Source organism: Temnothorax nylanderi, unplaced genomic scaffold (assembly GCF_030848795.1).
Source record: "Temnothorax nylanderi isolate EJ_2023f unplaced genomic scaffold, tnyl_v1.0 TNYL_tig0010_pilon, whole genome shotgun sequence".
Classification (NCBI taxonomy): Eukaryota; Metazoa; Arthropoda; class Insecta; order Hymenoptera; family Formicidae; genus Temnothorax; species Temnothorax nylanderi.
In genome coordinates this window covers 908,834-935,362 of record NW_027249072.1, presented here as the reverse complement: position 1 = coordinate 935,362, position 26,529 = coordinate 908,834, and the positions used below count along the sequence as shown (strand labels likewise).

The following is a 26,529-nucleotide window of genomic DNA, read 5'->3' as shown; positions in this document are numbered from 1 at the left end:
TACGTCCCATCCCTTCTTTCTCCGAGTTACTTTTAACTTTCGAAGTTTATCTTTCCGCACACCGCTCTCACAGAGTCGTTCGCCTTGCGAGGCAACTTGCGGCTTCGATACAAACTTTACACTTAGTGCATTATGAATACCACGATTTCGCGAACTTATTCGGTATGGCCATTTTTAAAAGAGGAAACTGCGAACAGCACGAATCACACTAGAGTCCTGTTTATTATTTTTCTGCTTCTTTTAAAAACAAATTTGCATTAAATTGCCAGATGTTTGAAAGTTTTCGAAAAGAAGAATTTGTATTACGAAAATAGGTACTTCGTTATTTATTTTTAATATTATTATATTATTTAAAAATTATTTGTAAAATATTTGGATTTTTTGGGATATATTGAATACATCTAATTTAAAATTTGTGTAAAATCTTATGGAAAGGATCGGTTAAAATTATAATAATATATAATATATATATTATATATTATTTTTCCATTCCAGTGTAAATAAATTATGATTTAATGAAGCTTTCCAAAAGCGAAAGAGAAAATGGAACCATAATGATAGAAAAATTACTCGAGCAGCATCGATAATGAATCGATGGTATTTTAACGAGTTTGACGGCAACCCCGATTGGGAAAATTATTTAAATATCACACAGACTGCAATTAAATGCGAGCTAATGAATACAATTGCGCGACTTTTTTAGCATTCCTATCTGATTTCCCGTCAATGGTATGTATTTATACATATCTCGACGTGGCTAAAATATTCCATAATGATACAGTCGCCATCCGGTCGCTTTCTTCGATGAACTCGATAATGTTACCTGTTCCGTCGCCAATTAATGATGTAATGTTGCAACAACCGTATTAACTTGTCGCAGCAAACCGTAAAACGATACACATTTTCTCTCGCAGTCGATACACTCATTGATTTCGTCATTCTCTTAAATAACATCGTTATTTTTATATCAATCGAGAGTTTTATAGTTATCAAGAGACACGATAGTATCTCGCACCAAGTGTAAGCGCCTACCAAATTTACCAGCAATCGGATAAAATCTTTTCTTTTTGAAAAATCGATTAGACTTTATATTCAAAACTATTTAATTTATATAATTCAAGATATCAGATTAAAATTTTTCTAGATATTTACATGAAATTAAATAAAATTAAATATTTTATCATATAGGTATGTATAAAATTCTGAAATTTAATGAAAAGGCTTTTGCTCCAGTAATTGCCATTTTTCTTCATTTTTAATCAAATCACATATGTTAAGGTAAAAAAATACTTACTGATTTATTTTGATTTATGAATTTTTATATTAATTTTGAGTTTCTTGTATTTACTTGAAAAAATATTGCAATAATTTTGGTAGATTTCGTAAAATTATTAATGAAAGAATAATTATTAAACCGAATTATTAATGAAGGAAATTTAAAATTCTAAGCGCATTAAGCCGCCTTATTAATCGATGAATAAGAAAGCTCAAGTTTTCGACTTCATCCATGCTGCTTGCTGAACCTCGTTGGTTCGATACAATGACGTGTTCAGAGACAATTAACAAACCATTGCATCAACTGAATCACTAAATCGCTGCAGCGATCATACACGGAATACGCTCTCATTTGCAATTAGAATGGCTAGGTGGATTATTCATTGTGCGTAACGACGTTGAGCATCGTATTAATATCGATCCATTCTAGCGTTCGTATATTCGCTTCAGCCTCATTAGGCTCTTAAACAATTGTAGCGATTAAGTGAATATGACGATACCGTTGATCATAATTTAGCGTCATTTGGTACATTAGCGTAATTCCTTATCCGCTAGATAACAGACCACTTTATTACATCGTGATTTTTATAACTTATTTACTTTTCTTTGAAAAAATTAAGTATATCAGAAAGGGGGTGTATATCAAAACTTTTTGAAATACTATAGAATCTAAAATATAATAAGATTGCAATTCTGAAATTGTATTCTAAATTTTATATAAGAAAGCCCATTTACGATGTAATAAATATATCTTCATAAAAAAATTAACATGTGCAATGTGATTTGACATACTTTTGTATAGGTATACGTATAAATAAATATCAGCATTGCGGATTTCCTACCGATAATCTCGAATTGCGACCTCGTTATTCTGTAGGTTATGATGTATGATATCTATTTGTTTTTGATTCTTAACTTTCCATTTACTGCGCATAGAGCTATTAATCTTCATACATGACGTAAACGATAATGCTGTAGAAATGCTTTTTTAATGGAAATATCGCAAGCCTTTTGTATTCGTTTCTGTTCTCTCCTAGTTTACTTTGTAAATCGTCCAGGATTAAAAAAAAGCGATGTATGGAAATCAAAAGGTTTTTCTAGCATACAAATGTCCGTACCGAGATGTACCGACAATCTGGATTAGCGAAATTGCTTTGTTTTTTTGAATGATAGTTCCACCAATGATATCCAGTTAGACGTATTGAATTCTAGTTTAAGATTGCAACAGAAATGGATTAAGTTTTCATTATTGCAAATAATGTTCATTGAAAAAATATATAAAGTAACTGTGATATGATTTATGATAGTCGGAATTTTTTGCGCTGAATTAAGTTGTTATCAAATGTAGGCAGAGAAAATTCGGCTAACTAGTCAACTAGGCTGATCAACATCGGAGTAATCAGAGTTAGGCCCCAGTCGGCGGAGATTGATTAAAGCTGAGAAAAAGCTCCCCTTTTCTGAATCCACGGGTGTTTTCGTGTCTTTGGACGGTAAAACCCATTTCATTAATGCGTTCGACGGCTCGTCGCGCGCTTCGCGATATCGCTCACGTAACTCCTTCCGACGTTGCGTGCGTCGTTAGAGTAACGTGCACGGTCGCGATTAGCGAGAGGGCACCGTTGCATTAAACGGTGCACCAAGTTCCAGCGGTCTTACGCAGAGTCACGTACGTACACTCATTTGTAGCTGTCGCAACCGCGGATAAGACCGGCCCGTTCCTTTTTTTTCCCCTCTATTTTTTTATTTAAGGACATTGTTGAATTTTTTGTTAGCTAATCGAACGAGAAAAGAAGTGTGTCGCGCGTACCAGCCACGCTAGGAATTAATCCTTCATTCTCATCGTACGAGATGTGTATCCGAGGAAAAGGAGAAAATATAACAACGTACGTTCTCGTCAGCTTGACGTCGCGGAAATTTGAATTGGTAATTTCGTGAAACGGATATATCTTTTCCGTGAAAAACAATTCTCCGGCAACAACGATGTATGCCGCCGGTAATATTTTAAGTTTAACGGATGTGTATTTTTTTCAGATTTTAGATCCCTCGTACACTCCGCCAAATTGTGTCGGCAACTGACGTTGCATGTAATTAAACGTTGCATATTCAAATAAGCTCTGTAATGAGGGTTTTGGACAAATAGAGTTTTTAGCAGTTAACAAAAATGGAATTGCCGAGGCCGCTGAGGCTATATTCAGATTATGCGTCGACTCTTCGCGATCACTGATCCCGTTATTTCCGCGCGGATGACGCGTCCATTCTATTAATCCGCCATCTCCGCTTGTCGTTCAGCTCGATCATCATCCGTAACGCGTTCCGACTCCGGATGCCCGATCGCGATAATAACGCAATTTGGATTGCGTCCCAGACATCTTCACACCACATCGAACGATTTTACGGGCGTTAATTGGTACGTTCGGTGCCTGCTATGTCGGCTTGTATATCCTTCCTTTCTCATTTTTTTTTTCCCCGACATCTGAAGAGGACCGATGTCAGCCTGATGGATGGGATGCAGTCGTGTGCATACCCGAGGACGCGCTCGATATTAGTTCGTCGACCTCATCTGCTGCTTAAGACAGTACGATGTGCTGAAATATTTGAATTCAGTGAACTATTTACTTATTATCCTATATACAAAATTTCGCAATTATAGATACTTTTTAGTATCAAGCGTGCTAATGATAAAAAAAATTGCTGATGGTAAAAAAGATTGTGCATATATTTATTCCGCTTATCTTGAAGAATATAACTCCCATAACGATCTATATTACTGTTTCACTCATTAATCGTGTTTGTAAAAATTGAAAAAAATCTTATTTGATCTTACAGGCGTCGGGGAGATATACATGTATATAGATGCAATGTTTGAAGACACTTATTGATCGCGTAAATACGTCGGCGGAACGATATTTCCAATGGTAGTAAACTGAGCTAGAGATTCGGACGCGTTGAAATTTATGTGAAATTCTCCAAGCGAAGCTCTACCTACATACATACTCGCGCCGCTCTCGCGAGTCCAAGTTTTGCTTTTGACATTTGTCGGCGATATCGTGCTTTATTTGTTCCCCGGTGCTGCCGGCATACATCGCGGCCGCCGTTTTTGCATACACCGACGACTTCGGGGACGGCGCGATGCGCTTTCTTTCGGATAAATCAATATGCCGGCGCGCCGGTAAACAAGTAAATCAACGCGGGGTAACGACGCGCGACACGGAAATGCACCGATCGACAATTGTGCTCGCATGTCTGGAGTGTTTTGTGAGAATATAATTTAGTTTGGCATATATACGTACGTTCTCTAACGCCTCCTCCCATCGTCGACGACGACGGTTGTCTTAAAATAAAATTCTGATAACTTTAAATTTTTCCAGAACTGGCTGACTCTAACAAATATGAAAAGCATGTGATGTATACAAGTTCAAAGAGATGAAAATGATGAATGTATATGTTGTTTGTATGTTTTAAAGCTTTAATAACTTAGAGTTACCGATTTTAAGCTCATAAAAGTTCAACCGAAAAGAATAATTCTTCAAAAGAAGAATCTTTTGCAAATGAATCTCTTCATAATTTTTACCAGTATCTTGAATTTTTATATTTGGGATTGATTTAGAAAATTATAAAGGTGCAATTAAAATTTTAAATAGAAAAGATTCTAAACATAAATATAAGGAAATATAAGGAAAGATAGAAACAAATCAACTTCACAAAATTATATACGTTACTTTTCACCATAAAATGCTGCGCTGAGTAAAGACGGAAATCCGAAATCCTTTTCGAATTCTCATGCGAGAGAAACGTAATGTAATACGAAGAGAGGGAATTCGATCGATCATCACACTTGTATACGTACGCATAGTATGTACTATCACCGCGTGAATTTGTACACGCGAGAGACCCTCGGTCCCGATGAGTCCTCGCACCCGGTCGAGCGCTCATTATTTGCCCAACTCGCCCATTCACGCCTCCGTACACGCGACACGTCGATTTATCGGGCAACCAACATTTCGATTCACGTCGTTTTCGCGAAAGCGGTCCTCGATTTATTTATCTTAGGGAGGAGTTTGCACCGACCGAGGGGGTGGTTTATCATCCTCGTGCGGCGTCGCATCCCGTTGCGCTGGCGTCAGTGTGTATACAAGGCGGTTTCGCAATACCGAGCTTGAATGAATCGCATATTTCTCTTTACAAAAATTCGAAAAGTAAAGAATTAAATTTTTCCACACCAACATGAATCATCCATTTACAGTAACTAAGTGATAAGATAATTAATTATTTATTTAGATCATTTTTTCACTCTTAAAATAAAGATATGATGTATCGTATACTTTAACTTTTTTACTACTTTGACTTAATGCAAAATAGTTAAATTACAATTGTGCATTTTCGTACTATGAATGAACATTTACATACAAATCTATATTGCAAGAAATATTTTTTCCAAAACATTAAAATCTGAAATATTTTGATAAAATTTAAATCTCAAAGGAAGAGATAAGAAACTTTTCTTTTTTGCACGAACTTCAATTGGCGAAATCTCAATTAGCGCAGTTTACATTAAAATTTCGATAGTCGCGGATTTCGATCTGTTGCGAGTTTGTCATAAAACGCGGTTTCTAAATTTGATGCGAACCTTAGCGGAGCACCCCATATAGGGAAAACCGTGCCAAGCTGATGCCGCCGGTGCCAGGGCGCAATTGGAGAGCAATCGACTGAACGACACGCCGCAAATCAAACCGTACCCGCGCGTAGTTCTATCCTCTCCGAGCTGCGTTGCGCCGCGTCGCTCGTTCCCATCGCTACGTCCCTTTCGCCCGGGATGGTGTCCGCGTTCACCCTTTTCGGATTCGCCTCCGTTGTGTCCTCTCAATTTGAGTCGACATTTCTCCGGTGCGCTGGAGCGGTTCAGGCAGCTGCTGCGACCGATGCATCACCTCGACCGGGACGTTTCGTGCGTCGCACGCGCCGCTACTGTTAATTGCATCGATTGTTTTCGAGCGGCCGATCGTTCGACGGCGGTGGATAGTCATTGGATGAACCAAAGAGGATTAAACAGAGGAGAAGTTATGTGGCGACAATGTACTACGCTATAGATTTATGGTGCTTTATAGTGGAAATGAACGTGAGTTCATTGAATCAATCTGCAGCAACATTTTTAACTGGCGGTTGATGGAGCAACAACGAAACTTTTATTGAAAAACAATTTTTCCTATAATTCTATAGCTATTCCAATAAAAATAGATTTTAAGAACAACTTTATTCTAATAAAAACAAATTTTAATTAAATTTTTTAAATTAAATAGAGCTTTATGATTAATTATTAATTAGAGAATAATGGACTACAACAATGTGCCACGCCGTAGATTTACGGTGTTCAGTAATAAAAATGAATGTGAGCCATTCTGTAGCAACATTTTTTTGACTGGCGGTTAATGAAACAATGTGAAGATTTTTATTGAAAAGTAATTTTTCCATAATTCTATTCTAATAAAAATAAATATTAATTCAATTTTTTAAATTAAGTTAATAACATTTAACAATTAATATTTGGGAAATTAAATTATGCATACAATTGTATGTCTTTAATAACATTTCAACTTTAAACTTTCATTTAGAATATTTTTGTAAGTATTTTATATAATATATGTGCGACAGAATATATAATATTACGAATATTAAATTATAATGCGCTCTTGTAATATATTTTATAATATCCACTAAAATAATATAATTATCCAAGATTGGTATATAAATAATACTACTTACAATTAATACAAAAAAGTCAAGTATCCTCAAATTAACTTAAAAAAGACCCGCAATTCTTTTTTTCATACTGTGGATAGTAATACAAATAAATTTGATTTGATTTTTCGTGAAATAAATCTATCGTTTTCTTCCTAAAAATTAATCAACACAATTTCCAACTAGGTCATCCATTGCATTCGCTGATTTGCCCTTAAAATTAGTGCATTATAATGGCGGCTCGATCAAATGTTTAATTCATGTTGCTTAGTTGGAATTCGCGTAAGCTCGCGTAACGCATCCGATTGCCGATACATTGGTTTTGTTAATCGGCAGTATTAGCCGGCGCTTCTCCTTTGTATGCAAGTCCGAACCGTCCAATTATTTCCGCGTAACGTCGCGCTCCTGATACGCGCGTATTCCGCGCATATTCCGTTATTGCTGATTGAATCGATCGGTTTTAATTTCGCGGTTACTGCGCCAGTACCGTAAATCGGGTAATCGGGCCGATTGTGATGCACGCTGTCGGCAATGCCGCGTACCTTGACCCCTGTTAAATCACATGATCCCTAATCGTTGTGCCTTTTTTTTAAACTATGAAAATCGTGAGCGTTATTTTATCATTGTCACTACTGCTTTAAGTCGCCTCTCTCAAATGCAATTGTCAGGAAAAATGATCGTTGTTAGCGACAGATCATTGCCTTGAATCCACTTAGTCGAGGCACATCTTATTAACTTATTGCGCGTTTTGATGGTCATGATATATCGGTAGCGATTAAGAAATTACGATTAAAAAAATGTTTCTCATTTATTATCGAGCAACCCTATTGTTTGTAGCATAGATTCGTTTGCGCAAAATGCAATTCTGTTAAACTTGTACAATTACGTCACAAATATCCGCCACGATAAACATCAGTTTGGACCGCGCGATCGCGAGGGATTAAACCAGTTCGGCGGTCGGTGTTTGGCGTCGAACTCGTCGATGATTTCCGCGCGTGTATACGCCGGATTGGCTTACTATTTGCGGCGCATCGGCCGATGCACCACGCCATTGTCGCCGTTAATTGAAACGATCGTTTGCAGATCCGCGGTCGATTCCTGGTCGGGGGTTCAACTCCCATCTCCCGCCCCCTCTCTTTCCCATCCTTGCCCCATAGGTCGCACGTGCGTGTCGCGATACGCAGGTGCACGCGATCGGTATTTTGTATTTTCATCACCGCACTTCGGTTGATCGATGATCTCGATGAAGCGCGCACCAGCGCGCTCATCTCCGCTCTTTCGCGGTCACCAACGCAAAAAAAGCATGGAAAAAGCGCTGTAGCACAGAGTGAGCTACAAGCTGTGTAACAAACGTTAACAGTGCATTTGTGGTGACGCTCGAAGAAAAACAGATTCCACGTGAACTTCGATTCTGTTCGGTTTTATTACGGGCTGCTTTGTTTTACATTATAAATGAAGATGATAATTTTGAGCGTTCGTTGTAACAATTACTAGCGCGCTATCAAATTTTCACCGAACCTGCCATCCAATTTCAATTCCAATAAATTCATTGTTAAAATATATTTCAATTCGAAAATTTATTAGTAATACTAGTCGCCTAGCAGAAACTGTATTGCACAATTCGCGCAAACAATGCAGCAATATCTCCCATTTTTACCAATTTATTGAAACGTTCGAATATAGCGTTTCTCCCCGATATTTTCAATCGAATAAATTTCACTGCAAAAAATTTCCGGCGTGCGTATTTTAGTCACACCTGCGATCCCGAGGATGGTGTGCTGTGCGCTCGCAGAGAGTTGCTGCCTCTACACTCTCTACAGCAATCTCGCCCTTAACTCGTGCCGTGCTCGGCGCGAGGCGCTTACTCCGCAAGTACAAATTGACTTTTTTCTCTCCCCCCCCTCTCCCGCGGGACGTGCCTGATTGCTGAAAATGCAAAATAAACGGTAGCGCGGCTATCCCGGCCGACCTCAATCCGGCCCATCCCTTTTTCGAGACACGCGCACGGCAAAACGAGAAATTCTCTTTGTTCGCGGATTCATTCCGCCGGAAACTTAATTTTCTCGCGTTTCCCCTCGAAGCTCCGTTGCTCCACCTCGTGTGTCCGTCGTTATGCCTGAAGAAACAAAGCGTTATCGCCGATAAAGAGGTCAATAGCGATTTTTACCGCGGAATCGGCGATAACGTCTTCGTTGAATGGCGGTCCATTAAGCCCGACCTGTCTGATTCTTGAAAATGCAATAGCGACCACCGCGTCGGCGTGAGGATAAATTAATCGTGACGTTGATCGTTATTTATGAGTATTTCTGCTTGGGAAAACGAGGCAGTACGGCTTACTCGTCGGATATGTTTCCACGCTATGAATATAAGCATTACTTCGCGTTGACGGCTAAAACGAGTCGGACGTCGTAATATTGTTGATACGGCCCCTCTTTTTAATTTTGTTTTAAAAATCTGCGTTCTCAACACTTTGCTCACAAAAATTCTCCATAAAGATTTATGAGATTTACTTCGATCGTTCTGAATATCTGATACACTCTTGAAATGAGATTCGTACTATCAGTTTTGCACTGCTTCATGTTTCTGATTAGTCGAACCATGACAATGTCGTTTAAGATTATTGTATTAGATTATGAAATAGCATTATATTGTGATCTTAAAATTTGAACTTAGCGCAAACTATTTCTGATATACATATATAAGTCCGCTTAGCAATCTCTGAATCTCCTTCTACACTGAGAGAAATGTTTTGTTGAAACAACCAAATTTTGTTACAGTAACAAAAATGTTTTGTTGAAACAACCAAAATTAACCAAAATTTTGTTACAGTAACAAAATTTTGGTTGTTTCAACAAAACTTTCTTCAACATTTCTCTCAGTGTACACTTTCATTATCAATAATTAAGATTTAGGTTATATATACATATGTAACCAAATTTACACAAATAGAAATTTATTCTGTAGGAAATAAAGTAGAGTATTTGAAATAGCTGATACTTTTGTACAAGAGCCACTTAAAGCAGTCTTATTTTCTGTTTGGCGCGATATACCGTATTTTGCGTAGAAAAAGAACGAAGTCGACCGTATAGAGGTTGAAACAATTTCAAGTGGAGCGCAAGCGTAAATAGCCACTGCGCTACCAGTGCTTAAGAACGATAAAATACGATGCGTACGACTATCGTGCGAATTATGTGAGAAAGCAAGCGCTGTGTGTAGATCCGCGTGCGCAAATACACATACACGGCATGCATCAGTGATCATTTGCGGTTTAAACACAGCGAAAATCGTCCGTTGCGTATAAGTAATGGGCAACAACGGTGACGCGAAATACGAACGTCGCAATATTGAAGAAAAATATCGACAGCATGTTCAATATTACTCTCATTTGAAAATTCAACGGTTTTGTTGTCTTTAAAAATGCAACCAACTGGAGCATACTGTGTACATTGTTTTTTCTACATTTACCATTTTATTGCATTACCGCGCTATTTCCGGAGAACGTTTAATGGTGCAAAATTATATACTGCAGTAGATATTTATTAAATTTTTCATCATCAACGCAAAAGTTTTAAACGAGTAATAAGTTTTTTTTTTTACTCGAACGATAAATCATATTTCACGATTTCAGTTTGTGTTATTATTAATGATGCGGTGAACGTCATTTGTAATCGTTTAATTTTGTATGAAATTCCGTATTTGGAGTAACTTCGGAATATCTTGCCTCGTAATATGCGGAATACATTATGTGAATAAACGTTATTCCTCGTTCTCTTATCCATTAAGCGGATTACATCTCTAAGTAGCATAAATTACCTCCGTAAATAAGACAGTCGCCTCAGGCATGCATCGCTCCTGTTTCAGATGTTTTGAGCAGCACCGTACGGAAAGATGAAGACTGCGGTCGGCTCATTTCTCCTCTTGCTCGTCAGCGGTGTCGTCTCCGTCGAATGGAAGCACAGTGCTGTCCTGGATAACAATTTCTTGGTGCTCTGGACGCCTGATGAGAAGGACGTTACATTCGAGATCCAAGTGAAGACCCTCGGCTACGTCGGGCTCGGTTTCACGAAGGACGATGGCCGCGCGGGAGCTGACATGGTCATCGGATGGGTCGATAACAACGGTCAAGTCCACCTTCAGGTGAGTGTCTTTTTGCACAGTACCGGGTAATATCTGATTTCTTGCGGTCACCAGCAAATCCCCTTTGGCCATCTCGCCCGGCTGTGTTGAAGTATAGATATGCGCATTTGCGCATCATGATTGCGAATATATTTACGACCTGGAAAAATGATGATTTATAATACATTGTGTCTAAAAAGATAGCAATCCAGTATAGTATTCCTGATGAGAAATTATCAGGAATACTATACTGGAAACCATCATTCTTTCTTTTCACACAGCTCTTGAAGTTTCAACATTGATTATATTATTTAATAAAGTAACGAAAATTAAATTTCTATTGAATTAAAGATTATTTGAAATACGTAAAAGATACTTTCAAAAATTAAATTTATACTTTTGAAAATTAATCGATTAAAGAATTTCAATTTTCGCTGTTAAGTAACTTCTTTTGACAAGGCCGCCGATGCGAAATTGATCATTTATCACAATTTATTATTTTAATAGAAGAAAAAACATGAATACAGTTTTTATACTGTTGATTTCTATTTTAGACATACAAAGAACTGCAAATGGAAATAGTTGCCGCGTAGAGCATTCACATTAAAGCTCACTGATATTTAAATCAACCACGCCGACGTCTCGCTTGTGTACGCAAAGTGCCGGGGGGAGGGGGGAGGAGGGGGAGCGAGAGTAATCGAGAATAATTATTTCCGTGCTACTGATCGAGTGGAGTTCCCTCTTTGAATATTGTAAAGTCCGCCCTGGCACGCCAACATTGGCGATGGAACGCGCTTAATGGTAGTCATTCGGGAGATAAGTAATGGCTCTCCCGTTTCGATCGGCGCATCGGATAGTTATCAATCATGCCCACTAAAGCCAGCAGCCTGTCATTACGCGTTCTCCTCATTTTGCACGACACTCGGTACATCGAGGACTCGCCCGCGGAGGGACGATTGCCTTATGTAATTTTTCCGCGAAAATGCGGTTCCCGTATAACATGCTCATCATTTTGATGCTGCTCATCTTCACCGCGACGAAGAGAATTTGCGCGACTATAAAATAAATGTGGTCGCTGTTTGCATCAGCTAATTAGACTATATTTAAGGTAAAGGTACCAATACCCGGACACTTAAGCGTAGGAAATGTACCAATACCTGGACACGTACCTGTGTCTGGATACCCTTAAAAAAATATAAATTTATGGAAATAAACGTTTGGATATTATAACTGAAGTTTCAAACTACAAGAAAAAATACTTTTATCTTTGATTTTAATTCGCGTTATACTTATAAATAATAAAGGTGTCCGGATATAGGTACATGTCCGGGTATTGGTATACCTTTACCTTAATACGGTTTCTCCCTTCTCTCTCTCTCTCTCTCTTTCTCTTTTCCAAAAAATGAATATATCACTTAATATATATTTAAATTTCATACAGGGCACATTTTATCTTTAACCATAAAATCATATGAAGAAATCATATCATGGCTTTCTGACGAATGAGAAAATCCAATGTTACAAATAACGAAATTAATAGCTATCATTATAAAATTATCTTACCTCTTACGATGATCTCGCTCGAGAGCAGATCGATGTAGATAACGCGATCTGTATCATCTTCGCCGAGCTCAATAAAAGAAACGCTGACGATCACGTAGCTTCGACTTTGCCATTTAATTCCGTGATAGCGAGGCCGAGGTCCGCAAAACTTCCCCCGGATATATCATGAGCTGTCCGCACTGCGGTTAGATCCCAACGCCTCCGTAATAGTTCGGAGTTAATACTGTGTGCATGTGCGTCGTGAGTGCCGGCGGTGATGGTTCTTTGAATAACAAGGCGTCATTCTCAAAGAGACGCCGCCGACGCGCTTATGGCACGCCAAAAGAGAGAAAAGTTTCTCCGGGCCGGACGTAATCTAGTTCGCGCGACTTCCACGTGAACGGCCAGGAGAATTCTGTGCCAAGTCACAAAGCGTGTTATTTTCGACCACGTTTTTTTTTTTAAATTTAAAACGTCGTTAGTCGCGCATTTGGGGACACGGGGCCCTCTTCGGAGACCGGACGCGTCGGGGATTACACGCTATCCACCCTTTCATCAGCGTTACGCAGCCGTTGACAGTTTCTGGCCTGGTTCTTTACTATGTTGGCCGGGGGATAGGTGCGTCGCTTCTTCTTCATCTTCTTTTTTTCTGTTCTCTTTCCCGCCGTATCTCTTTCGTACGAGCGCGGACTGAATCAACTGCAGAGAAAGGGGAGAGCGCCGCTTGTCGCGTCGCACAAGCTTTTTTACCGTATTTTTACCGGCCATGCCGCGAAACATTCATTTCGCTTCGCCATTATTCCTCGGTTATCCCCCTCCTACATAGATTTATCAGCAGCTACTTTGCGCTCGGCTTTTCGTTGCATGTTAGGCGTCAAAGGAACACCGCAAATGCTCCCTCTGTCCATTTTTATTTCGGTGGGAGCGTGTAATGCTGACGTTATTAAATTTCTCAGCGGGATTATAACGCGTTATACCAGATAGATTTTTTATGAAGTCAAGGAATATTGTGATAAAGCTATTACAGCGAAGATATAAAAGAAACGCGATGAATTAATACTCTTATAATTTTGACAATAATTATACAATATAACACATTGCTAGATAAATAAATACAATGAATAATTACCTAATAAATAATCATATCTTTTGTAAGGAAATAATTATGTAAATTGTATATCGTTAAGGCAGTTTTATTTTACTTTAATTAATATTTTGTCAATTGCTATAAAAAATATTTTACTAACGGAACATACCGCGGATTTATTATGATAATTATTAACATAATAATAACTTGAAAGGCAAATTTAATTATTACAATATTCTATGACATCCACGATATTTAAATTTTTAAGAAAGGACATAAATTCTTGCTTGTCCTCATTTAAAAAAACGCGGAGTTCGCTTTTGCAACAAAAGGGCTGCTTATATTTATGCGATCGTGATTGGTAGCATTGGGCACATCGCGTTTACATTATAGAGACCTCCCGACGTTTCTTACAAAATGGAAAGCAGTCGTAACCGGGAGGACGGGATATAGGAAAGCAATCTTCCACGACGAGTATCGCGAGGGTCGACTGAGAGTGGTTAGGTGGGTAACGCATAGATCGGTATCTACGTAGGTATCTTTATGTCAGTGTTTCCCAAATGGCGTTTCCCGGAATGCCGAATAAAATAAAAATGAAAAACAATCTATGGTCTCGTATCGTGATTTTATTTATTTATTTTTTACTATTTATTTCGATCGCTTCTTGTAGATTACGTATGAGTGCTCTAATATCGCTTCTTTTTTTTATGAAAACTGAATACGACGATGTCCGATGAAGAAAAAAAGATATCGCGATATCTATAAAATCAAATATGCATTACTACACAAAAATGAGAGAGATAGAAATTAACAATGTCGTAAGCATATAAAAGCAAGCCGTCAATTATCGAAACTTAAAGCTTGGCATTTTAATGTCATTTCTTTGCAACATATGTAATATATATGAACTGAGCACAGATATATATATGGACTGATGAAAATTTATGTGACGCGCACAAGGGTCGCAATAAACGGCATTAGAAAAGAGGAAAAATATTCCTGGTCGACTCTTGAAGTCGACGCAATTACGAGCTTTATGACGTATCCCAAAGAATTCAGTCGCCATATAACAAATTGGGAAACACTGCTCTACGTGGATGGGTAAGTGGAGAGAAGATAGTCGGGCTGCAGATCGCGTCCGTCTCGCGTGTCCGCAATTTTTCCGGCAGAATCGTTGCTCGCTCGTTCCATAATGCATGCCGCGCGCCGCGCAACGCTCTATACAGTGCAGAGCCGCGTCGCCGGACGTTCTCATACGCCGTGAAAGAGAAGAGAGCCGATAGAGAGACGGTGAAGGAAGGCGCGGGAGGGACGGCGGCGCGAGGCCGGGCGGAGAGAGAGAGGAGGAGAGAAAGAGAGAGAAAGACTGGCATCCAATGAGAGCGAGAAGCTTTTTCGTTATGATCGTAATCTTAGAACCAGACCAGCCGCGGGCATCCGGACCAGCCGGACGACTGCTACTCCGCTCGATTTCTTTACTCGTCTCGCAGCCGTCCCTCCGGCCTCCGCGCCGGTCGATACGCGACTTTAATTCCACCATTTGCGGGGGCGATATACGCATCGGAGAGAGCGACGCCCCGCATGCAATCCGATATGCATGCCGCGCCGAGATCGCCCGGGCGCGGCGCGGCGCGGCGCGGGCGTTTGTCCACGCCGGGGACTGGCATGTAACGAGCAAAATCACTCTGATTGCGCATGCCATGTGAATTACATGCGAAATGCACGGATCCCAATCGCAGTTTGCTGAGAAATTTCCGCGGTCGGTTACTGTCGCGGTGCTCAAATATATTTCCCTTCTGGCAGGGGCACGAACGGATTCTCGCGCAGCTCAGCTATAAAAGTGAAGCATAATAAGAAGTTTGAGTGATTGGCGAGATTCTGGCGAATACACGCAATCAGATATCGAGATCGGAAATCTTCTTGCGAGAGGGGATATAGTGTTATACAACTCCACTCGATTGTTTTGCATGGTAAATCTCGCCGTAGCCAGACGTGCGTCCAGCGCTGACTGTTTGCTGAATAAATGATGCAGCCCGTAATACCGCTAGTCGCAGTGCGCTACTCGTGAAATTCGTGCGCATAACTGGAATAACGGATGAAAGAGAAGCAGGAAGAGAAAGAGGTAGGGGGAGAGAGAGAGAGAGGGAGACAGGAGGATACGGCAAATAACTGGATGAATTAATAAAGTCGGTGCAACAGGGAGATATCGCTAAATCATAGAAGACTCGTGGGATTATCTATACGCGCGCGCGCGCGAGCGGCGAGCGAACGTGAAATAAAGCGCGAATTGCACATTTCGGCGTTCTACATCAAGTGCACGTGACCGTGCGCCCCCGCCTGCCCGCCCCCCGCTCGTTCGCATAATCCACCGTAATGCGCCGGCAGATTGCATTTTCAACGAGACCAAATAATTGCGTCCAATTGCGAGGTGTTTAATTCGTTAGGTTCCCTGCATATTGTTTTACCCGGCAGGTCGGATGGCGGGTGGCGCGCAATAATCGCGGACAGCTTTATTAAAATATTTCGCGCGGTTTTCCCTCGCGGCAAACCCCCGCCCCCCCCCCCCCGCGGCGGTCCTTTGTCGTCGATTTGTATCGTCGCACTCCGCCAGCTTTCATCGCTTTGCATTTTAATAATGCGGCCGATAAGCGACGAGCGCGACGGAAACGCGGAGCGGGGATTCTTTCGCGTCCTCCGCGACGTCAAGCTATCGCTCAGGTCTCCGCTTTATGCCTGATTTACGACACCGAGATGATATTTTTAATAACTTGTATTGTTGTGTAAAGCGTAATATCTCGTTAAAGTGACTGGGGAAACTGGGGAAACTTCGCGTCTACTATCCGAAGGGTATAAGCGTGCATACGTAATCTCGTATAACGTAATCTACAAATAGCTGGACACGTGTCTTTTCATGCATCAAGCCCGCTTCGCATGCTTGGTCAATGACTGTAGTTATTACTTTGTAGATCATATCTATAGCACCGTACTGTTAGACAATTCGCTATTACTGGATCTTAACTATAATAATGAACTGTCGTAGTTAGTTACTCTTTGTTCTAGTTCACAGCTGTGTTCTGTGAACAGTGCAAATTCTGGTTGGATGTCACTTTCTATAGATCGTGTAGGTATGTAATAAAAAGCCGGAACTTAACCAACTCTTCTTTTTAGATGATAGTCCGTCCCACCGACAAACTTTCATCAGCTGTGCTTTTCTCGATCACAACTGTGCAATAACAAGTACCATTTAACCGTCTATAACTCTTGCTCTTTCATGATTATACAATGAGTAGAAATGATATATTTAGCGAGCCGTTTTGATCAGCTACTACAATCGACATTGACGAAACTGGTGTTTAGGTAACTTCTGGCTCACAGACATTATTATCCACTCCCCGGCAGATAACTGCCGGGGCGCGAAGGGTTAAATCACCTTTTGCCGGCGCGACAGGGGGTGCGCGACGCAGGAAAAACGAGGAAATGATAAAAGCCCGCCGGCGCGACGTCCTTGCGTAAAAATGCTAACGATGCATCTGCATACGGCGGTGGTGGCGGCGATGCACCATTGCGGAGAGCCACGGGGGCGGCGGAGGCGGGATACGAAACGAGGGGGGGAGGCGGGAGGGGGCGGGCAAAGGGGAGAGAAGCGCAGCGGGATGGAATGACTGCGCGCGCGGAGGCTATTCCCAAGGCACTCCTGCCACGGGATTCCCCTCGATGCGATTTTAGCCGAGGCAAATAGGATTCAGCGTAAATGCAGTCACATGTATATATACGCATATATGGCGATGTATGTGCGTGTGCGTGTATATGTGTGTACGCCCGGCGCTCGCGAGTGCTGTCGCGGCACTGTTTGAACCCTTCCACTCCATTCCCCTCACCCTTCCCGCCCAGCGGTAGAGTCGCGATGGAAATCCGTGGCAGAGCGAATGCGCGAAATTGCGGCGGCTGAAGATCGCTGTCCTGACGATGAGCCTGCGGCCAACTTGATTCCATCCTAGCGCTCGCGCCCGGGTGCTTACCGGGTCAGAACCCGGGTGCTGGGTGTTATGGCACTCGGAACGAACTCTTGGGATCGCCTCGCGCTTCGCTATGCCCGGAAGGAATTCCGGAACAACGTCCCGGAGTTCGTCTCTTTCCTTTTGTTGGCATAACATATTGCCAAGTACCTTAACATGTCGCTCGCGGTATACGGTATAGTTTGGAGTCACTTTGGCGACCGCCAGTATTATTATATTCGATTCGTTTTAGTGATTATTAAAAAAGTCTGATTTAGTTGAGCAACCTATTAGTATCGAATGTGAGATAACTGCACACGGTTCGTGACGCTACAGTGACTATATGGACACGCCTTCCCAACCGCCATTAAGGTTTCTTTAGAGAGAGGGATGTGGCCATATTTTTCCATAAGATAACGCACGCGTAATTATTTTAAATCGTCCAATCGTGTCTTCTTCATTGCTCAGCCGTGCGGATCAATATTGCATACATTTCAAGGTAATATTGCGCTTTATTTGGAACTTTAATGGCAGATGACGGTCTGGATGATCATGATGTAACGATTACATCTAATCGGAAATTATATCTCTTATTAGCCTACCTAGAACGGTATATCTACGATATCTATAGCGACATTATAGTCGTTGTAGAGCGTAACTGACATATAAGTGCGCATTAATTCGATATTCTTAAGTACTGGAAAAAGTGAATTTCAAAGTTAAGAAACTTTATGTATAAAGACCATTTCTTTCCATTTACCTGAAAAATTCAATTAGTCTGTCGTTTCACTTCACGTCTCAATTGGCATTATCGATCGCCCGCGGTGCATGTATACACTCGCGAGATGAACTTGGGAAAAGTCGTCGAAGATTGTATCGCTGAGCTGGTCTCTGACGTTGGGAGGTAATCACGCGAGAAACAATACGAGCAAGCGATAGGCAGGTCAGAAAGGAAGGGAACGGAGTCGGGCCGGAGCTGTGCTCGCGCGGATGATAGATCGTGCCTTGTCCCGTGGATATAGATCGGCATTTATAACGCATCGGTTTGTTGAACGAAAGAGAGCTACTTTCCCGGTAAGTTAGATCCCGCCGATCGGCGGCGCGATACTGTCAAAATTCCCATACTCGGGGCGTGAACGAGCGCTCTATTGGGACCACCGGAATTATTATCCCTCGACTACCGCATGTGCGCCAGAGAACTTCGTTAACGGAGGTCCTCTTATTCCCTCTATATCATCGTCCTACCGAATCGTTATATTGAAAACAGGCAACGGAGTTTAAATAACCGATTGTAAAAGATATTGATTACTTGTCGTTCCCTCTAGAGACACGGAAGATAACTTGTTAATTTTCGAATAGCTAAAAGTAACCGATAAACTTCTGATCTTTCCATGCAAGTGCTAGCGCGATAAATATAATATAAATGCTTCTAACAAGATCGCCCATATATGACTTTTAACATTTAGAAATATCGACATGTGATTGAAATTTTTTATTGTAAACGATGAGGTTTTTTTTGGATGGTATTACTTATAGTTTCACGTAGTGTAAAGGTGAAAGTTAAACACAATTATAACTTGCACTCTTTAGTCCAATAATTTTTCAATAAGATTTTCTGGTTCTCGTTTTATTTAGTCTTGACCTCGATCTACCGACGATGGGCACCGATGGCGGATAAAGTTCAAGTGTCGAATGTGTTATTACGTAGATTGAAAGCGGATAATCTCGAGACTGTGCGCGACTTTTTTTTCGTGGCTGCTCACGAGAAATGGTAATGCAGATACGCCGGAAGCGTTTCTTCGCGACTTCCTTCGAAAGTGGCAGATGGTAGTTTTGTACCGACACTGTTTCTACCAGACTTTAACTCCTTTTTTTAGACCGCTAAAAGAGCCATATGTTTTTTTAATATCTTCGCAGCTAATGGATTACACATGCGCCGAGAGAAAAGTGAAGCAACCAGCACTTTACAAAACGTTCGTGCTCTTAAAAGAATATAAATCGTAGAAATAATTGCTCACTAAAAATGAAATTTTCTACGAAAAGGTTAATCCGGGAATTGATTCTTTCGCTCGTTTCCAAAATGAGAATCAATAGTTGTATTGTTGGAAATTATTATTTGAAATTATTATGTATCGATGATATGGCAATAATTAAATAAAAACGGTATACCTGATGTTATTTAATAACATGTACCTATGCTGTTCTAAATCCGCAGCATTGACGAATTCGTCGATTATTATATTGTCACTTTGGAAATCGGCACAATTTTCCCGTTGCGAAATAGTTGAAACATTTATGCGCGCGTGACTTCGTTTCACACATTAATATCGAATTATCAGGAAGTAGTTTGTGCGATCAACGAAATGCAATTAAAAATTTATTCGCGTGTTATCGACCAACTGTGACCTAATACACACCGGCAAATAATTCCGACATACATTATTTGGCTCAATTATCGTGATTAATTTACAGAATCCACTCCGGCGAGTCAGATGCGCGACCCGTATAAAATAATAATTACTGAGGAAGGATAGAGAGGAGGATGGAAGATCGATTCGACGGGCAGATTAATATCGCGAGAGGCGTCGCGCGAAAATCGCGGACCCTTCAAATATGCCGCTCCGTTATCGCGGGTTGATATGCCCATGACAAGCGATCCGATACGCATGCAAATTTGCGGCGTGGTGCGCGCGGGCGCAGTTATTGAGCCGTAAAATACGATCTATCGATAAATAACGTCGACCGTCGGCGATTATGCCAAAACGGAGCAATCCGACCGGTCGCGAGCGGTCGGAGATACGTAACTGTAATTGATTGTCGCTTTATGGCAATTTAAAGCGAGACGTCGCGTCGGTCGCTGTTAGAACGATATCGATAAATTGGCGAACGGCGGACAGTCACACGGCAAATACACAAAATACGTTTTCACGAAATTGCACGCTACCATCCAGTACCACGTGAAGTTTCGAAGCGAGAATACCGATACATCCGGTTGTCAACCGGAAGCTTCCGCTTCGTTCTACTTCGAAACAAACATAATTCGAATACCTTGAATGTCTTAAGTATGATGATAAATTTTCTTATTTTACAAATTGGAATCCACACAGGATTCGTGCGAGTGTCTTATGACGCGCCCTAAGGGAAAACGAGATCGCCGAGACGGTTTCAGAAAATTGACTGGCAGTTAACTAAATGGTGAAAGCTATCGGCGTAATATTTTACTTTCGAGACAGCGACGGTGGATGCCATTAATTCGCAATTAGTCGGAATTAGACGCTAGCGGAATAAGTTTCCGCGAGCGAAATGAGGATTTGCCGAAACGCCGATATGCCGTGGTGTGCGAGGGAAAGTTACCGGGGTACGCCAAATTGGGTTCAACTTCTATTGGCTGCTCTGTACGACGACGGTACGATTCATCGATCGTGTTGCGGCTAAGCCAATTACCGATACACCGGCTTTGTCTTCCGGCTCTATCCACGCCGGGTGTCCTTTTAATGTGGCCGATGCGATAAATAAAGAGAACCGCTTTTTAATTTTTAATGTCATCGTTCACTCTTGCGTAATCCCTCCCAGCGGCCTGCACGAGCAAAAATATCCGTCTATTTCGGAATCAACCTGAAAATTTAACGACGACGAATTAGAATCCATTCGATTATTGAAATTCACGTTTCCGTAATACTTGCTTTTAGTTCGCATTATGGTATCTGATTTGCGTTAATATTATCTCTATTAAATAATAAAATTTGGTTTCTATACATGAGCCCTATTAAAACCTAAAAGGAACGAAGGATATTTCAAGGAAAATTAATCTTTTTTTACACGTTTGCGTCTTAACTGCACATACGGATACGATTATTCACCATTTGTGCGGGAAATAATTGATTTTAATTAATCTGATCCGAACAAGTTACGAGGAAAGAGAGTGCTACATGAATGCTCAATATATAATATAATTCCGAGCTCATCTCCCGATACATTTAACTACCGGTAGAGCAATCCTAGTGCGTTTACTGAATGCGAATACTACATTGTAATTGGTTCACCATGATGAGCTTAACCACCATATAAATTGACTAGAAGAGCTCACAACCGGTCTTTAATATATGCCTTTCTATGCCGCGACGTAACGTGAGCTCCGCGATAACTACCGCGAGCGCTTTTTGCTGATCGTGCGTCAGCAATAATCTGCTTCACATACGTGTTCTATTACCGACGTCATTTTATGGTTTCACGATTTGATCTACTCTACTATCGCGATACTAGTATACGTTAACGTTACCGTATTTTGATATTATTCTGCAATTTCGTTTCACTGATTTCTATCGCATCTAAATGTGATGCAAATGATTTATAATTTTTCGAAAACCGCATTTCGAAGAAAATGCTAATTACGAAAATCATAATAATAGTTACGGAATGACGATAAATTTGGTAACACGTTCGTTATCTAATAAACTTTACTTTCCTTTATTTTTTTGCGTCGCGACGCACCGGTGAACCGCGCGCGATTGACGGCGAGTAGTATACCGTGAGAAAGCGGAAATGGAGGCCGTGTAAAGTTTCCTCGTCGATAATCGAAGGAAACTCCCGGGCAGTAGCCGGACGGTGCGGTGCGCCCGTGCCGCGCTGCACTTGTCGATGTGAGGCACTTTAAATACCGTCAGCGGCTGTCCGTCGTTTTCATGCTAGCGTGTGGGAAGCCACGCGAGTGTCGACATCGCTCAAGTGGTCCAGGACTGACGTTTATCGTGCCATGCCGTCAGCCCGATCTTCTCTCACCCTCTATTATCGCCGCGAGTTATTTGGATCGTTATTGATAGACTCGTTACGACAGCCGGGCTCCTGTAAAATCGGCATTCCTCTATGCTAACGTAGGTGGCCGAGCAGAGATCGCGGCTTCCTACGTATCAATATTCCACTAAACATTGCTTTATGTTATTGTTGCAATCACGAGTGGACGAAGATAAAAAGAGAAAGAGAAGAGTTTATATAGTTTGCGATGTTTACAACAATGCGCGCGAATTTATCTGCAATTATTATGTCATAATGTTATTATTAAGTGTAATTATTTTACATTTCTTGTTTATTTAACATAAATAATTTCATTCAATTTTAAAGCTGTTAGGCGGTAATACCTGTTGGTGTTTTATCAAAACGCTATCGATGGGAAATTAATTGCGGTCGTATTTCCCTAGAAAAAAAAAAAGAAAAACAGAAAGAGCAGGCAAGTCCTTGAGGAAAATCTTGCCGGCGCTTATGGAACCGTCCGTGTCGAATGAGGTTCTTCAGACACTTTGGAGGCCACGATGCTGGTCGCGACAAAAAGAAATTAATCGCAGCTATCGTAGCGCCGTGCTATTACATGGTGGCAAGGAGAGTTGACGGCAAGAAACGGTGGTTGAAGCGTTCGCCACGATTAATCCGCCTTTTTATGATATCATCTTCCTCTGCACTCATGCGATCCATATCCGTCCTGGGGACTTAATCCAGCACGGTGAGAGGATATACATTTGTTTCCTCCTTCTCTCTCTCTTTCTCTCTGTTTTTTCCTCTCTTCGCAATACTTTCTTTCACGCTTGGATAACGACGGCGCAGAGAAAATCCTTAATAATTGTTTTCGTTATTTCTTGTTATCCGTAAGACCGAATGGGAGTCCACGGGTGAGTAGGACTGGATGGCCCTAGAGCGGGGTTGCAGGGACGATACAAAGGATCAAATCTGCCAGCTCTTAACGAGCCCCGGCTTAGGATGCGAATCCTCGGGGCGAAACTGGCTTACATTGGCGACTAGGAGAGTTGTCTCCGGCGGGAGGGAGAGGAAGATGTCGTTGCAGCGCGAGGAAACAGATAGATAGAGACTTAGAGTTTTAGTCGGCGGATAGAGAAGGATTGCGGAGGGACCGCTCTCTCTCTCTTCCGCTCCTCAGTCCTCCTACCTCCACCTATGTCCCTCTTATCCTTGCTCGTCCCCCGTATCTCCGGGTGTAACAAGCGCCAATGTAAAGTCGACTTCGGCTGACTCAGCCTCGGCGAGGCCGTGTAGTTTTACCTCTTCTCAACGGCTTCGTGCAACCCTTTCCTGCCGTCCCCCTGCATCTCCTCCCGCCCTCGACTACCGCTACCTCTGTTCTCCGGCTTCGAGCCGTCCCACATCCTCTGCGACTTTCGTATTGTATCGAAATTCCCGAGAGCCCTGCACGCTCTTGAGACCGGGCAAAAATGGTTGGCTGCTCTTCAAAGGCGATGCACTCTCTGTTTCCTTTCTCCCGCCAAAAAAGAATCGGGAGATTCTTTAATTGGTAACGACCGGGCGAGTAATCTCTCTCTCTCTTTCTAAGTTTCTTGAAGTTTTAGATATTTGCGTATAACTATAATAGTATCGTGTCAATTAAGGATAAGGGAAATTTCTACACGGTTAAGTTAATCTCTTATGGCTATATCAAACCTGATCTAATAATATGCGACGTATAGCGATTGAAGGGAATTAGGGCGTGATATGCGGATACTGCAAAGCTTAATGTACATATATTATAGTCTTCACGAGAACATCTTCGCAAGCCGAACAGACACTTCGCTGGAATACACGCGCGCCGAAGTTCGCGTGTGGGAAACGTGTGTAGATACGGCCGCGCCGTTTGAAGTTTCAACGATCCCATTATTTTCGTCCCGAACAAACTTCCGCCCGGGAGCCTTCGTTCGCGCAGCGAATTCCATTAATTAATCCCTTAATGAGCGATGCTCGTTAAATCCGCGACGAGATTAAATAATATTTCTCGGTAGCGATTGCGTCTCGGGACTAGGGGAACCGGTCGAGTTGCCTTGTTCCCTTATTAAAGTCACGTACGGCTCATTATATTTCTCTCGCGGTGTATTCTCTTCTCTTTTTCGTTCTCTTTTTATCCTTTTCGGACGCGCAACCGCCAGCCGCCACGTAACTTCGAGGTTAACGCTTGGCGAACGAAACGAGATCGCCGCGGCAAGATTTCAGAAACCGGCTACCTCCTTGCTCTCCGCATGCGTGAAGCGTGCGTGACACGTTTTTACGCCTCTGCGTGGCGATCCGGTTGACGATGAGATTCCTCATTTTGCTCGCGTCGTGCCGCGCCGTCCGCCGGCCGGTCTGACTCGCGTAACAGCGTTGCGTGATTGATTTGAATGTATGGGAATATTATTACGTGGAATCATTTTCTTACCGTAGAGTTTGAACGGCGCGTTCTGATATAAACGTCTGGTTCTGTCATATAAACGTTAATTACATTTACGTTTTCGAAATTTTTATATTCTTTTGAAAAAAGCCAGAATTCTCGGACGAAAGGAGAATAAAAGAATTGATATCGAGATGTAACTTTAATTTTTTTTCAGAAGAATATTTAATTTGAAATACTTGATATATATAACTTACATATTTTGTGTTTATATCACTGGAGTAAAACGTGGAACGTTTAAAACACGAGTATAATGAAGTATCCGTGAAACGTAAACGTGCAATTTTATGGATCAGAAGAACATAATGGCTGTATTATATTTCTACCTTTTCCTCTATCTACCAATTATCCCAGTCATCCTTATAATCATCGAGAATATACCTGCACGTGGATATACTCAATTTATAATATATAGCCTTAGCAACCACAAATACAAGCAGAAGTGGAACGTGAAGATATACAGCTTGATTCGGAATTCGGAGCAACTCCTTTGAGATCTTAAAAGAAAGAGCATCGTCAAGTGTACACAGTAGCCAGAAATAAAACGAGGTCTACTTGAAGCGATAGTTTATTTAGAGCATTGCTAGAATCTAGAAATAAAGTTTGAATTTAAATAATAGCTAAATAAGATGCTTGATAGCTTTAGAAAAGGATGATAAAAGAGCGAGATTTTAAAGCAAGAAACTAAAACGATTCTGATAATATTATATGACAAAAATATGACAGTTACAGGTAGTAAAATCAGTAATAATGTTAATAGAACAGAGTTATTAGTATACAGTGGCGCGATTTATAGAGATAATGCAACTGAATAAAAGAGAAGCACAAAGTGTAATGTAAATGAAATGGTGTTTCGTTGCTATTAGAAGTTTCTACGATAATAATAGAATAAGATAAAATCAAGACAAAACTAAATAAACAGAAGCGAAACATTAAGGTTTAGTGCAGTTTGACGAAACTAACACAAAGAAGAAATTTAAAGTTTCTTAATTGAACGTATTGTTCGCGAGAAACGCGAGATTCGCAGTAGGTGTGCAAGTTAGGCGGAATGTGCGCGCTGTCTGCATCATGACTCTCATCGCTCCAACCCTACCCTCACTTCTCTCCTTACCCTCCAGGCTCTGTCTCATCTTATAAGGCAAACGTCCATATCTCGGAGTACAGCTGTAGCTGCCGTCGTTGCGGTTGCAACCAACCAGCACTGGCAATCTCGCGCGCGAATCTTTTCACCTGGTCAGTTTTCTCTACTTGTTCTCGCCCGTCAAAATATTCGCCTTATAGTCTAATTCCATTATAAACGAGTGGAAGGGAATTGTCACTTTTAAGTCGACCGTACTAAACGTAAATTTGGAGAGACAGTTCCATGTTTTCGTGGCATGTAACAAAACATCCTCGATATTTGTTTCATCTCTTTTAAATTTATTTCTGTAAAATTGTTCTTTTTTTATTAAAAAAAAAAGAAGTTTTGATAAATTTATATCTGTCAATGCATTTCTTTTTTCTTAAACAATGTGCCTTTTGTTTTTACATTGTATTTATGTCAAGATCAAAATTTATAATAGTAACATATAACA

At 41.1% G+C, this 26,529-nt stretch overlaps 1 protein-coding gene across 3 annotated transcripts in view; it reads left to right on the top strand.

The window, feature by feature from the left end:
• Olf413 (DBH like monooxygenase olf413) overlaps positions 1-26,529 on the top strand; it is a 259,648-nt gene that overhangs the window by 154,016 nt on the left and 79,103 nt on the right. For all 3 annotated transcript variants that reach the window (XM_071726696.1, XM_071726697.1, XM_071726695.1), the window contains one exon: positions 10,873-11,148. In XM_071726696.1, the coding sequence (XP_071582797.1) occupies positions 10,900-11,148 (249 nt within the window). In that variant the 5' untranslated portion in view covers positions 10,873-10,899. The remainder of the gene's footprint in view (positions 1-10,872; positions 11,149-26,529) is intronic.